The sequence below is a fragment of the Carassius auratus genome, linkage group LG49B (genome assembly GCF_003368295.1).
Source record: "Carassius auratus strain Wakin linkage group LG49B, ASM336829v1, whole genome shotgun sequence".
Classification (NCBI taxonomy): Eukaryota; Metazoa; Chordata; class Actinopteri; order Cypriniformes; family Cyprinidae; genus Carassius; species Carassius auratus.
The window spans coordinates 1,340,805-1,355,128 of record NC_039301.1 but is presented as its reverse complement, the minus strand read 5'-3'; the positions used below and the strand labels follow the sequence as shown (position 1 = coordinate 1,355,128).

General features: G+C 43.0%; 1 protein-coding gene across 2 annotated transcripts; it reads left to right on the top strand.

The window, feature by feature from the left end:
* Positions 1-498: 498 nt before the first annotated feature.
* anks6 (ankyrin repeat and sterile alpha motif domain containing 6) lies at positions 499-12,170 on the top strand. 2 transcript variants are annotated; one of them, XM_026241648.1, is made up of 16 exons: positions 499-948; positions 2,218-2,744; positions 3,060-3,104; positions 3,501-3,705; positions 3,784-3,890; positions 3,978-4,117; positions 6,716-6,926; positions 7,071-7,120; positions 7,195-7,377; positions 7,486-7,648; positions 7,932-8,134; positions 8,216-8,402; positions 8,502-8,569; positions 9,016-9,132; positions 9,214-9,310; positions 11,557-12,170. In XM_026241648.1, the coding sequence occupies exons 1-16, from the start codon at positions 524-526 to the stop codon at positions 11,604-11,606; spliced, it is 2,778 nt and encodes a 925-aa protein (XP_026097433.1). In that variant the 5' UTR covers positions 499-523; the 3' UTR covers positions 11,607-12,170. The 2 variants fall into 2 exon arrangements, with proteins under 2 accessions (XP_026097433.1, XP_026097434.1); XM_026241649.1 differs by having other exon boundaries at positions 500-948; positions 7,932-8,107.
* Positions 12,171-14,324: the final 2,154 nt, after the last annotated feature.

Below are 14,324 nucleotides of genomic sequence, written 5' to 3'. Positions count from 1 at the left end.
GCTGGCTCTTGTTCTTCACTGAATCCTGCTGATGTTATGTTGAAATGCTTTCTCCCTCTATGTTAGACTCTTCTAGAGAGTTGTTTATCCAATATGAAGGACATAAAGTCATTATTAAGATTATATCTCATGTTACATCTCAGAAAGTCTCTGTTTGAGCAGGTAAACAGGCTCATTTATTAATCAAACACCTCATATATTTATTAGCTGCATCTGACAAACACAAACTGAAGTATGAGATTAATAACAGAAACAACATATCACACATTATTATTCTGAGTGGAATGAATGTTCTGAGCTGCACATTTAACTAAAGGAATAACATATTCCTCGATATTCAATTGCCTCTAATTTACCTGTTCAGGCACAAACAAGCTCTAGCTCGATCCTAACACACACCTGTCTGGAGGTTCCTTGTATGTCTAGTAAGAGCTCGATTAGCTGGTGAATTTAATGGTATTGAATACATTTAAATTACATTTTAATAGATAACACTTTGCATGAGGGTTATAGTGTTATTGTAATGCATGTTCTGCTCGCTCTGACCAGCAGGTGTCCCGTCTCTGCTGCTTCCCAGAATCCCTGGATCCCAGAGGAAGCGTCCGTGCGCGACGTGGATTGTACGCATGCGCAGAAACTCCGAAACTTGAAGAACTTCTTGAGCGCTCAAGCTCCGGGGTTCGGCCGTTCGGGGATGAGTCTGGCTCCGGTAAACCCGCTGCTGTGGTTCCGGGCGTGCGATGAGGGCGATCTAGAGAGCGCGCGGCGCGTTCTGGAGGACCCGGGCGGGTTCGCGCGTGTGGACGGGACCGAGGAGCAGGGAAACACGGCGCTCATGTTCGCGTCCGCCGGGGGACACGAGCAGCTGGTCCGGTTCCTGCTGAGGAAAGGAGCGTCGGTGGATCGACGGAACCATTACGGCTGGACGCCGCTGATGCAGGCTGCGAGGTCACGCGCGTCACCGTTATTGTTACAGAATGACAGAACTCTTGATACAAACACAGCGAGAGGCTTTCATCTTGTAACACTTCAACTGAAGCGCGTTATTACTGGGATGAGCTGTCTTCATATGAGCGCTCATCGTGAAACATTTATACTCACAAACAGTTGGAGTTTCGTGTTGATGAATCTGAAGATAATTCTGACTGATTAGCATTATATTAATAATTGCTTTGGCTGCTGTTAGCAGCATGTTTACAGCTACAGTGAATCCCTGTAGATTACTAATATAATGCAGATGTTTATGAATAAATTCATCAGAATTCACATCAGTTAATTCATAGTTGAACACAGTTCCATTTATGTCATAATATGAGCATCAAATAATAAAATTGATTTGGACTGGATCGATATTGATAAAGTAATATTCATAGATCTAGTTAATTGTGTCACATAGTTTAATTAAAATGAACATGGTACATAGTTCTTTTCATGTTTTATTTTGAAACAAAGCATTTGCAAGCGTGTGTCCCTTAGATTATTTAAATATCACTGAGATATTATGTTTATTAATATTTTGGATTAGGGGAACTGACTGTTCCTAGAAAAGTTTACATGGTGTTTTATTTTCACGATGCATATTAAAGTAGTGTTCATAAGCGCAGTGCTGCTTTGTTTACAGCCGTAACCAAGGAAACACTATCATTGCTGTTCATGAGCGCCACCTGCTGTCAGAGAGTGAATCTGCGTCTCATTCAGAGCTTCTGCTGTTTCACTCAGATGAGTTTTATGTAGTATAGTTTATGTAGTATAGTTACAGTCTAATTTAGATTAAAAACTACTCATGCTACATATACGCTGCATCTTTGTTTGGATGATGGTTACAATCCAGTGGTTGCCTCTTATTTGGAATGGAAAGAGCACAATCAAAGCCATATGTTTTTTTGTTTTTTTAATGAAGAGATTTCTTTTGCGTTTTTTAACTTATTTAATTTGGGGTTTGTTTTAACATTTGTATTGAGTTTTGTTATAATTCAAATTTAACAAAGAAACACGCAGCAATAGTCTAATAAAAATATACCTTTTTCGTTTACTGTATAATATATTCAATCTCATTTTGTAAAATAAACATTAGAGAATCGAACTGTGACATCAAAGTCATGAATCGAATTGACTCGTGAGTTGAGTGAAACGTTACATCCCTAGTTTTTATAAATGTTTTGACTCTGATTCTCTGATCTGGGATCAGATGCTGATTGTCCGTGTTCCTGTCTGCAGGTTTGGTCATCTGACCGTAGCTCATATCTTGCTGGAGAACGGTGCGGAGATCAATGGCAGGAACCGGATGGGAGCCAGCGTCCTGACCATGGCTGCTCGCGGGGGTCATGCTGATGTGGCCAAACTCCTGCTGGAGAACGGCGCCTTCGTGGACGACTTTGACCACCTGGCGGCGGCGGAGGGAAATGCAAGTGGGAACAACAACGTCCACAGCGACAACGGCAAGACGTTTCTGGAGATCACGCCGCTGCTGGCCGCCGCTCAGCACGGACACGAGGCAGTGGTCAGGCTGCTGCTGGAATGGGGAGCGGACATGAACTTCTGCCAGAAGAGCACAGGCTGGAGCGCGCTGATGCTGGCGGCGGCCGGCGGGACGGTCAGCGTGACACAGCAGCTGGTGGAGCGAGGAGCGGACGCCGATCATCTCAATGTCCTGGGCAAGACGGCCTTCGAGGTGGCGCTCCAACTGCAGCACAAAGAGGTGAAGAACTACCTGGACTCCATCACCACCGTCCGGCCACAGCCAGGTAAACACCTCCAACATCACCTGAGAGCGTCTGAAAACCCCTTGTGTAGAATATCTGCCAATAGAAGCTGTTCCAGACTCACTCTGAGTTTAGTTGATGGGTGAAGATCAGATCCCAGTACCTTTTTAATGGATCGTGATGACTGTGAGCTGCATGACACTTAAACACATGAGCTTGTTTGGTCTTCTTCATTTTCACATCTGATGTAGTTCTGCTTCTGTGTGTGTGCTGGACACACAGCAGATCGAGAGACCAGTGAGAGCAGTAATATCATTAATGTTGCCATTTTCATCTGCTTTCTTTAATACTCAACAGATGATGAGAAGAAACGTCCTGATGTCTTCCATGCGCTGAAGTTAGGTGAGTTCTCATGTAATATCAGAATTCAGTACTGTTTGTGGTGAACTGCTACACAGTATAGGGTTAATATGAAGGGAACCCTAAACATCAAATAATTGTTTCAGGTTAGAATAACAAAAAAATAAGATTAGGTATTAAAAGTATTGTTGAAATATAAAAATGTTGATATAAAGTGTTACAGCTGATAATTCTGTCCTAATTTCATTGTATTCAGACTGATTTTTGAAGAGGTCTGTTCCCGCTGCCTCCGGCTGTTTCGTGTCACTTCTGCTTTGTTTGGGATTGATTCTGGGGATTTAATGACCACAGCGCTCGTGATGAGTGAGCGGCAGTGGGTCTCCCTCAGGTCCTGTAGTTAGTTTGCGTGTGATCTCAGGTGATTGTGTCCTGCTGTAGGAAACGCTCAGCTGGTGAAGGAGATCGTGGAGGAGGACGCGTCTCAGGTGAACGTCTCAAACGCAGACGGTGCGTCTCCTCTGATGATGGCGGCGGTCAGCGGTCAGCTGGAGGTGGTGCAGCTGCTGGTGGAGAAGCACGCTGACATGGACAGACAGGACTCGGTGCACGGCTGGACAGCGCTGATGCAGGCCACGTATCACGGGTACGTAAACACGTGTGTGTGTGTGTGACAGCGCTGGTGTTCGTCAGATACTTCAGCTCCTGTTCTGTCCTTCACTAGGAATAAAGACGTGGTGAAGTTTCTTCTAAATCAGGGCGCTGACGTCAACCTGAGAGCCAAGAACGGATACAAGGCCTTCGACCTGGTCATGCTCCTGAATGACCCTGGTGAGCGTGCGGCTCCTGCTTTGCCCTGTTTCACTGCTTGAGCTGTGTGTGACCTGCGTGTGACCTGATGTTCCTTCTGTCCGTCAGACACGGAGCTGGTGAGACTGCTAGCCTCCGTCTGCATGCAGGTGGAGAAAGACAAGAGCAAACACAGAGGAAAATCAACCCTAAAGAGACGTGCATCTCTAAATGTTCCTCTTCCACCGGATGATAAAGGCGGCCTGAAGGTAACAATCACTGTAATTGACCTCTGACCCCTAAAGCTGCTGTCTCCTTTAGAGGTCGACCGATAGCTAGGACCACACTGACCGATGCCCATTAATCTACCGATAGTTTTTCAAACGAATACTGAACAAAAACTAAGATAGTTCTTTACTAATAAAAAAAAAAACAGTACTTAACCATACTTCATACAGGAAATAAATATATTAATATCTATTATAAATTGATGATTAAAGTTCTTAGTTAATTTTTTTGTACGTTATCAGATTGCCATCTTTTAAGTATCTACACAAAGATAATTGCATTGAAATTACAAACATATAGATATTTTATGTATAGTCTCACACTTGAATTGCTTCTGTTCTAGAACACGTGATTATTATCTAATCAAAATAACAAAATGTGGCATTCTCACCGCGTCTAGAACTCAGGTATAAGAAGTCACAAACTGTTTTTTTAAATCATCAAACAGACAAAAGTTCACTTCAAGAATGATCAAAAAGCAGCATAGATGAGGTTGAATTTTGGTGTAAAAAAAAAACTACTGAGCAAAACAGAAAGAAAAAGCTTGATCGATATTATAACTGTCTATAGTAGACAGACTTTATTGGAGCCACAGAAATACTAACCCTAACCCTAATTACTAACCCTAACCCTACCCAAACGATTAGCTTAAAAATGCACAATACACAACCGTCCAGCCTAGAGTGAGGTCATTTAATGATTTGGGACACTCACTGAGGTGCGGCAGGATTTCAGTCGACTGGTTCAAGATTTCAGTATCTTTGTCACATCACAGCTTTAAACCTGCAACTTCAGCTAACAAGTGCATTAAAGTGACCAACCGGATATAAACTAATGAAACTGATGGAAACAACCGTGACATTAAACCTTTGGGTAAGACTTTTGTGTGTTTTTGGTCATATTGTTTTAACCATTTGAGGTGCTGCTAATGTTCACCACTCCAGCAACCGATGCAACCCGGAGAAACTAGTAGTAATTGTATTGGTCAAACTGTAGTGACCAGCTACATCCGTAAATGCATTGATGATGTCACAGACTCCAAGACGATCTCTACACACACCAACCAGAAGCCATGGATGACTGCGGATGTGTGTGCACTGCTGAAGTCCCGTGACTCTGCCGTCAGAATGGGTGATAAAGCAGCACTAAGAGAAGCAAGGGCCAAACTGTCTCCGCAATCAGAGAAGCAAAGCGGTCTCACTCCCAGAGATCCACAACCAGTTCAGGGACAGCAATGACACCTGGCGTATGTGGCAAGGCATCCCAACCATCACCACCTGCCTGTAACAGTGATGCCTCCCTCCCAGATGCACTGAATGACTTCTGCGCACGTCTTGAAGCACAGAATGACACCATTGCGAGGGAGAACCTCACCTGGTCTCTTAACACCAGCTCCATAGCAAATAAAACCTCAGCAGCGTCTTTACTTTTTACGCAGACTGAAGACAGCACATCTCCCACCCCACATCCTCACCACATGTGACTGAGTGGAGGATCACTAGCGACCCCACACACCCCTCACACCAGCTCTTCACTCTTCTGCCATCCTTCCCTCGAGTCATCAGACTCCCCAACTCCATGTGAATTGAGCTACACTTACACACATACACCCCTACTATAAATACCTGAATCACAAACACTTGAAACCCAACTGCATACTTTGCACGTCCGTACATTTGCATAAAATCTACCTCAATATTGTGCCTTGTCTATTAATATTGTCACCTGTTCTATGTATAATATATATATATAGAAATGTTCCAGGCTGTAGCACTGTTTCATTCAGGCATGCGCACTTTATGAAGTCTGTACTTTGTTTTATGTTAATTTTTTACTTTCTTCTTTCCAGTTCTGGTATTATGTTAGATTATTTAAGATAATTTAATTATGTATAGTCTTTTGCACAGCACAATGTGAGTTTTTTAGTTAATGTTGTCTTGTGTTGCACCATGGTCCTGGAGAAACGCTGTTTCGTTTGACTGTGTACAAGCTGTTAGAGCTGAAATGATAATAAAGCCTCTCTGACTCTGACTCTCTGAAACTGTTGGCACAGATTTTTGCAGATAGTTTCAACAATCTGTGTCGATTAATCAGCAAAACTAACCCAACGGTCGACCTGTAGTGTCATTATCTGACAAAGCTGAGCATGTGAGCAGGTCAATGGCTCATCAGTTTATAAGAGCATAATACAAATCTTAAGACCAGAAATTGCATGACATTGAAGGAAAAGTTTCAGTTTTCATATGATGATTATACGCACAGCACTGCTTTGTTCACAGTGGTAGCTTATGGATCTCAGAATTCAGAACAATTATAGAATCATTTATTATCCTGAAATGTGAGGTTTATACTTTTATTAATCTTTTTTGTTTAAACTGAAATGGTTAGTATTGTAAAGTTGTTTAAATCATAGTTTTTACAATAATTTAATGGTTTAGGGTGTCACTGTAGACTTTGCTGTTGTTTTAAAATAACGTTTCTACTTAACATGTAGTTCCAATCAGAACTTCCCCTGAATTCCCTTCGGTTGGGAGTATGTATCTGTGTTGATTATATTGTCTTCCCTCTTGTGTCGATAGTCCTGGTGGAATCGCATGTCCAACCGATTCCGCAAACTCAAGCTGACGCACACACTGAGACATGGGCTCTCCACCAATCGGCTCGCTCCGTTCCCTGATGAAGTTCCTCTGGACGCCACCATGAAAGCAGAGGAGAAGACCGCATCGCCTCCTGCTGGAGCTCCGAGCGCAGACGTCTGCACTGCTTGGACCAGCAAGAGTAAAGACTGTGGTGCGTGGATCCGCTCAAGTTCATCAAGAGACATTTTTGTTTGATTTTAAACCTTCCTCATGTTTGCTTAGTGCAGAATTTAGAAAAGCAGCTAGTATTAAAAAAACTAACATGCAGTAAAGCCTTGACAATGTTTTTTTGTAGGTTTGAACGGAACAAGAAGTGGGAAAGATGACTTCCTCATCACGACGATGGTACATTTGTTTAATTTCTGCTTTTGTCAAAGTCTTGAAATGAGTGATTGTCTGAGTCGTTATTGGTCTGTCAGCTGAGGAACGGAGCGCCGCTCGCTCGTCTGCCCAATGAGAAGCTGAAGGCCGTCATCCCGCCCTTCCTGCCGCCATCAAACTTTGAGCCATGGAACTCAGAGCGCTGTGGAGCAGCGAAGGAAGGCCGGAGTGGAAGCATGCCACAGAGACCCGGCAGGAGCAGCTGCGCCAACTCTGATATAGTTAGGCTTCTATTTATAGAATTATAATTTTTCTCTTTAATTAGGGAGTCTTGTTTTCTGAAGATAATTACTGCTGAGTGTGTGTGTGTGTGTGTGTGTGTGTTGTAGTCGTCCATTAGTCGAGTGGTCAGCAGGTCCATCAAGTTTCCCAGCATCACTAAAGGCCCCTCCCCCTCCAACTCAGGCAGTTATAACTCCGCCCACTCCTCAGGTGGATCCAATGGTGTGGGAGGAGTCAACCGTCACGCCTCCGACTCACACAACCGCTCAGGTGACTCCACCCACTTGCTGATGTCATACCCGACCAGATTAAATCACATGATCATGTGTTGAACTGAACTGATCTAAATAATATGTGCGGCAGACCGATCGGTGTATGACATCAAAGTACTTTGTATGTTTTCGAATCGCTCTCGCTGTAATTAATTTAGTTTCAAAAGTGATGAATTTTGGAACACTAACATTGCTATTTTCCAGTTTATTTCTGTAAAGCTGCTTTGTCACCATCTGTACTGCATAAAGCACTGTAGAAACACTTTTTTTGGTGTGTTTAGGTGGCAGCGGAGCGGACAGTGTTCTGTCTCAGATCGTGGCTCAGAGGAAGAGAGCAGCCGGTCTGTTGGACAGCAGGACACCAGCCGCTGCTGAGATTCCCAGTCCTGTACCAACGCCGCTGCCCTCCGCACCGGACATCAGCCTGACTGACCACACAGATGGCCACTCCAGACGGGTGTGTATCAGTGCTGCTGGACCCAGTGTGAGTGTGAGAAGTTCTGAACCTCTGTATGTGTGTGTATGTCTGTATGTGGCGTTCTGAACCTCTTTGTGTGTGTTTCAGAAACTGGAGTTAAAGAAACGTCCTCAGTCAGGAAACTCGTCCACGTCCAAGAGCACGTCGCCCACCCTCACGCCCTCTCCATCACCCACACCCAAACCTCCCGCCACAGACTCACTCTCATCAGCATCCACGCAGCCCAGATCCAAGAGCAGCGGCGGCTCCAGCAGCGGCACCATCACGGACGAGGGTCAGACACACATACACACACAGATTCACACAAACACATGCACACACACACACAGTCGCTCTCTGTATTTAGGCTGCTGATTGTTGTTCTCATACACAGATGAATTGTCAGGGATTCTGAGGAAACTTTCTCTGGAGAAATATCAGCCCATCTTTGAAGAGCAGGAGGTTTGTCTGCCATTTGTCATTCTTCTGTCAGTCTGCTTCTTCTGTTCTTATTGCAGCGCGGTTTTGTTCTTTAACGGTGTGATTCTGTCAGAGCTGTGGCATAGCGGATTAAGAAAACAGTGCCCTGAAGCTACAGCAAACCCAAGGGCCTCCTTCATAGTAACTTATCTTGGTGTTACAACATTGTTTTTTGTTTTTTCATCCTCCACAACCAATCATGGGCCCCCTCATTGCTCAGGCCCTGGGACTCCAGCCACGCCTAGTGCTTGTGTTAATCCGGCCCTGCGTAGCAGTGAGCTTGCATTCCACGCATTGAGATAGAGGCCGGTTTATTTCTCTGGTTTCCTCCATTGGCTGCCCCTCTATTTTCTGAATTAAATAATTCAGAGGCAGATCAAGCCCATCTCTGGTCTGTCTAATGAACAGTGATGGATGTTTTGATGCAGGTGGATATGGAGGCATTTCTGACTCTGACTGACGGAGACTTGAAAGAGCTGGGAATTAAAACAGACGGTCCGCGGCAACAGATTCTGGCGGCCATATCAGAGCTGAATGCTGGGAAAGTGAGTGTGTATGTGATCGGGCAGAAATAGACGCTCATCTGAACTATAAATAATGTGATTATTAACATATTTTCATGACAGGGGAGGGAAAGACAGATTTTACAAGAAACCATCCATAACTTCCAGTCGTCGTTTGGCAGCAGCGCCAGTAACCCTCGACCGTCGGGATATCCACGCTGTGAGTGTCACAACACGTTACAGTCACAACATCATTACAGTCACAATACTGTTAAATCACAAGATCATTACAGTTACAACAACATTACAATCCCAACAACATTACAGTCACATCACTGCCACAGTCATAACAGCGTTGGTCATAACACTGTCACAATCACAACAGCGTTACAATCACAACAGTCACAATCACAACAGTGTTACAATCACAACAACATTACAGTCACATCACTGTCACAATCACAACAGCGTTAGTCACATCACTGTCACAATCACAACAACATTACAGTCACATCACTGCCACAATCACAACAGCGTTAGTCACATCACTGTCACAATCACAACAACATTACAGTCACATCACCGTCACAATCACAACAGCGTTAGTCACATCACTGTCACAATCACAACAACATTACAGTCACATCACTGTCACAATCACAACAGCGTTGGTCACATCACTGTAACATTCACAACAGCGTTAGTCACATCACTGTAACATTCACAACAGCGTTAGTCACATCACTGTCACAATCACAACAACATTACAGTCACATCACTGTCACAATCACAACAGTGTTAGTCACATCACTGTCACAATCACAACAACATTACGGTCACATCACTGTCACAATCACAACAGCGTTAGTCACATCACTGTCACAATCACAACAGTATTAGTCACATCACTGTCACAATCACAACAACATTAGTCACATCACTGTCACAATCACAACAGCGTTAGTCACATCACTGTCACATTCACAACAGCGTTAGTCACATCACTGTCACAATCACAACAACATTACAGTCACATCACAGTCACAATCACAACAGTGTTAGTCACATCACTGTCACAATCACAACAACATTACAGTCACATCACTGTCACAATCACAACAGTGTTAGTCACATCACTGTCACAATCACAACAACATTACAGTCACATCACTGTCACAATCACAACAGCGTTGGTCACATCACTGTCACATTCACAACAGCGTTAGTCACATCACTGCCACAGTCACAACAACATTACAGTCACATCACTGCCACAGTCACAACAGCGTTGGTCATAACACTGTCACAATCACAACAGCGTTAGTCACATCACTGCCACAGTCACAACAACATTACAGTCACATCACTGTCACAATCACAACAGCGTTGGTCACATCACTGTCACAATCACAACAGTGTTAGTCACATCACTGCCACAGTCACAACAACATTACAGTCACATCACTGCCACAGTCACAACAGCGTTGGTCATAACACTGTCACAATCACAACAATGTTACAATCACAACAGTCACAATCACAACAGCGTTACAATCACAACAGTCACAATCACAACAGTGTTACAATCACAACAACATTACAGTCACATCACTGCCACAATCACAACAGCGTTAGTCACATCACTGTCACAATCACAACAACATTACAGTCACATCACTGTCACAATCACAACAGTGTTAGTCACATCACTGTCACAATCACAACAACATTACAGTCACATCACTGTCACAATCACAACAGCGTTAGTCACATCACTGTCACAATCACAACAACATTACAGTCACATCACTGCCACAGTCACATCAGTGTGGTCATAACACTGTCACAATCACAACAGTCACAATCACAACAGTGTTACAATCACAACAGTCACAATCACAACACAGTCACAGTCTCAACAGTGTTACAGTCACAACACTATCACAATCACAACAGCGTTACAGTCACAACACTGTCACAATCACAACAGCGTTACAGTCACAACACTGTACAATCACAACAGCGTTACAGTCACAACACTGTCACAGTCACAACAGCATTACAGTTACAATCACAACATCATTACGGTCCCAACACTGTTACTATCACAACAGAGTAACAGTTACAATCACAACAGCGTTACGATCACAACAGTCACAATCACAACACAGTCACAGTCTCAACAATGTTACAGTCACAACACTGTCACAATCACAACAGCGTTACAGTCACAACACTGTCACAATCACAACAGCGTTAAAATCACAACACTGTCACAATCACAACACTGTGACAGTCACAACAGCATTACAGTCACATGATGATCTTTAGTCATTCTTGATTAGTGCTCATAGTGATGTCATTAAACCTGTCTAGAGAGCAGACATGAAGCTGGACAACCTAGCAACCACACAGCCATATCTGGTATTTGCTTTAATTGGTGTTGTCTTAATTATTTGTGTTTAGCTCCGTCAGGCTGGAGTCGCCACCAGCTGCAGTCGTCCAGCAGACGGTAATGATGATTTCTCCTGTGTGTTAGAGCAGCAGCACATATGTCCACTCCAGGAATGGCAGGGCTGCTGAATGTGCTGATGGTGTAACGCCCTCGTCATACATCAGGGGGCGCCACAGCATCGCAAGGTTCCGTAAGAGAGTAAGGGCACATCAGGCCATGACTAGTCCTGAGATTTGGGTCATGAAAGACTGAACCTTCAGGATCTCAGCTTCTTACATGAAAGCACATCAATCTGCTGGGTCAGAAGAGAGTTTGAGCAGTATGAAGTTTTATAATGTTTGGGTCTCCAAACATATAAACAGTTCCAGACTGTTGAAGAAACAAAACGATGATGGGAGAAAATGTTATATGCTTGTTCTAAGTACAGTTGTGTAGGACTGTCACTTATTATTATTTAGTGTTTTATTTGTATTTATGAAGAGTGTTTAAGCACGTCAGTAATCAGTTTTAGTTTCAGAGTCTCCACTGCTATGAAACTTTCAACATTTTACAGTGAAATTAAAGATTAATCTTTAAAGATCTGAATGTTTGTGGAACATTATTAAATCCAACCTTATTCAATTCATTTAAGATCATCCGTGTTGTTTCTTCTTTTGATGTTCTAATGGACCTCATGTTCTCACAAGATCACAGATTTATTTCATGTGTGATCACAGTCTGTATCTGAAGTCATGATGGAGAGATGCTGACATTCATACAGTGAAAATGTGGTGTAAAACAGTATTAATTCTCTGGACTCATCCAGTCATCTTCATCCAGGAGATGCAACTTTTGCACATATATGAATGAACATGAGGTTTTAAAATGCACTTCTGAGATTGTATATTTGTCCTCATGCAGATAGAACAATAGATTTATATGTGTGGTACCTGAAACAGATTTAATAACATTACTAAAACCTGCAGGTGAAGTAAATGAAACTGTTTCACAGACCAGTTTCAGTTTTAAGATGCTTTATTGGCATGACAGATATATTACATTTGTATTGCCCACAAAATCAGTGTAAAGGACAAAGAAATCAAATTTGGACACATCGCTGTGGCCAGATAGTCTCATCAAGTCAAGTCCGCATGTGTGGACATACAGTGGAAGGAAATGTTGTGCCTCACAGGACCACGATATAAAACAGACATTCAACAATAAAGTAAAACAGTATCTTCATTACAGAAGTGCAGAGTGAAATATAAATATATATTCTGTTCTGATTCCTCAGAAACGAATGAAACTCAATCCCAGAGCATGTTTTACAGTAGATATTTGCTGTTGTTTGTTTTTGGGTCCCAACCCCCAGCAGATATTTTGATGATGTGTGACGTTTGTGAAGGACATGAACAGCTCGGATCAGCGCTGACCTGAGCTCCTGAATCAGTGACTCGGTTAAAGACTCGTTCGTTCCACTCGATCTGCCAGCGACTCACTGACCTCAATAACACAGCAGAGTTACTCTCAGCCCACTGAATCTGATGAATGTTTGCAAACACTGATTATACATCTCCCTGCTCCATTCTCTCCTTCACACTGAGAGTCTGATACATTGACCTGATTCATTTCTGCCAAATGTGTCAAAATGATGAGTTTAAGGAGTCGAGAGTAAATATATAGTCGCTTGTTATGATGGGCTTCCCCGAATGATTGAGTTACTTTGACCAGTGAAAGATTCAGACGGAATGATGTTTGTATTATTAAGCATCTGTGAAACATTCACACTCATCCTCTGATGAAGATTCATCTGATGAAGTCTTCATTTATCAATCAAATGAGGTCAAGTGCATGCAGCTATATTTCCCACACAGTCAGGGGTCAGAGGTCAGTTTAGGGTCATGTTTCTGTGGGCAGTAAAAGGTATCAGATGTACAGTATGTGGTGAGAACAGTTGCGTGCAGAGACCTGATTGTGTGACAACAGTGAGGGATTGTGGGAGATTAAACGAGCTGATCCTGTAGAGACAGATGGGACTTATCCTCAAACAGGGAATGAGTCCTAGAGCATCTCTCTCTCTTACACACACACGCACACACACTCTCTCTCTCTCTCTCTCGCTCACACACACACACACACACACACACTCTCACATACACGCACACACACACTCTCACACACACACACACGCACTCTCTCTCTCTCTCTCTCACACACACACACTCTCTCTCTCTCTCTCTCTCTCACACACACATACACACACACACTCTCTCTCTCTGTCACACACACACACACTCCCTCTCACATACACTCTCTCTCTCACATACACACACACACACACACACACTCTCTCTCTCTCTCTCTCTCTCTCACACACACACACACACACACACACACACTCTCTCTCTCTCTCTCACACACACACACACAAACTCAAATTCAAAATTGATTTATTGGTATGTAAAAATACAATATTGCCAAAGCTTTGAATATATGCGAAGAAACACAATAACAAAAGATCACAATAATAGGAGAGCATTATAACAATTTAAACGTAAACATTGTAACAATTTAGTGTGCACATTTGAATCCACAGTTTTTAACATAAACACACACATGCTGAGGGTCATTCTCTCTCTCTCACACACACACACACACATCGTAGACATTTAGATGATGTATAGACACATATATATAACCCTAAATATATATATATATGCGATTTTAACTGCGAAGTTTTTCTCAGTAACTGTAGAAACAGCGTGACATTAATGTTGGAATAACAGGATTCATAATGAAC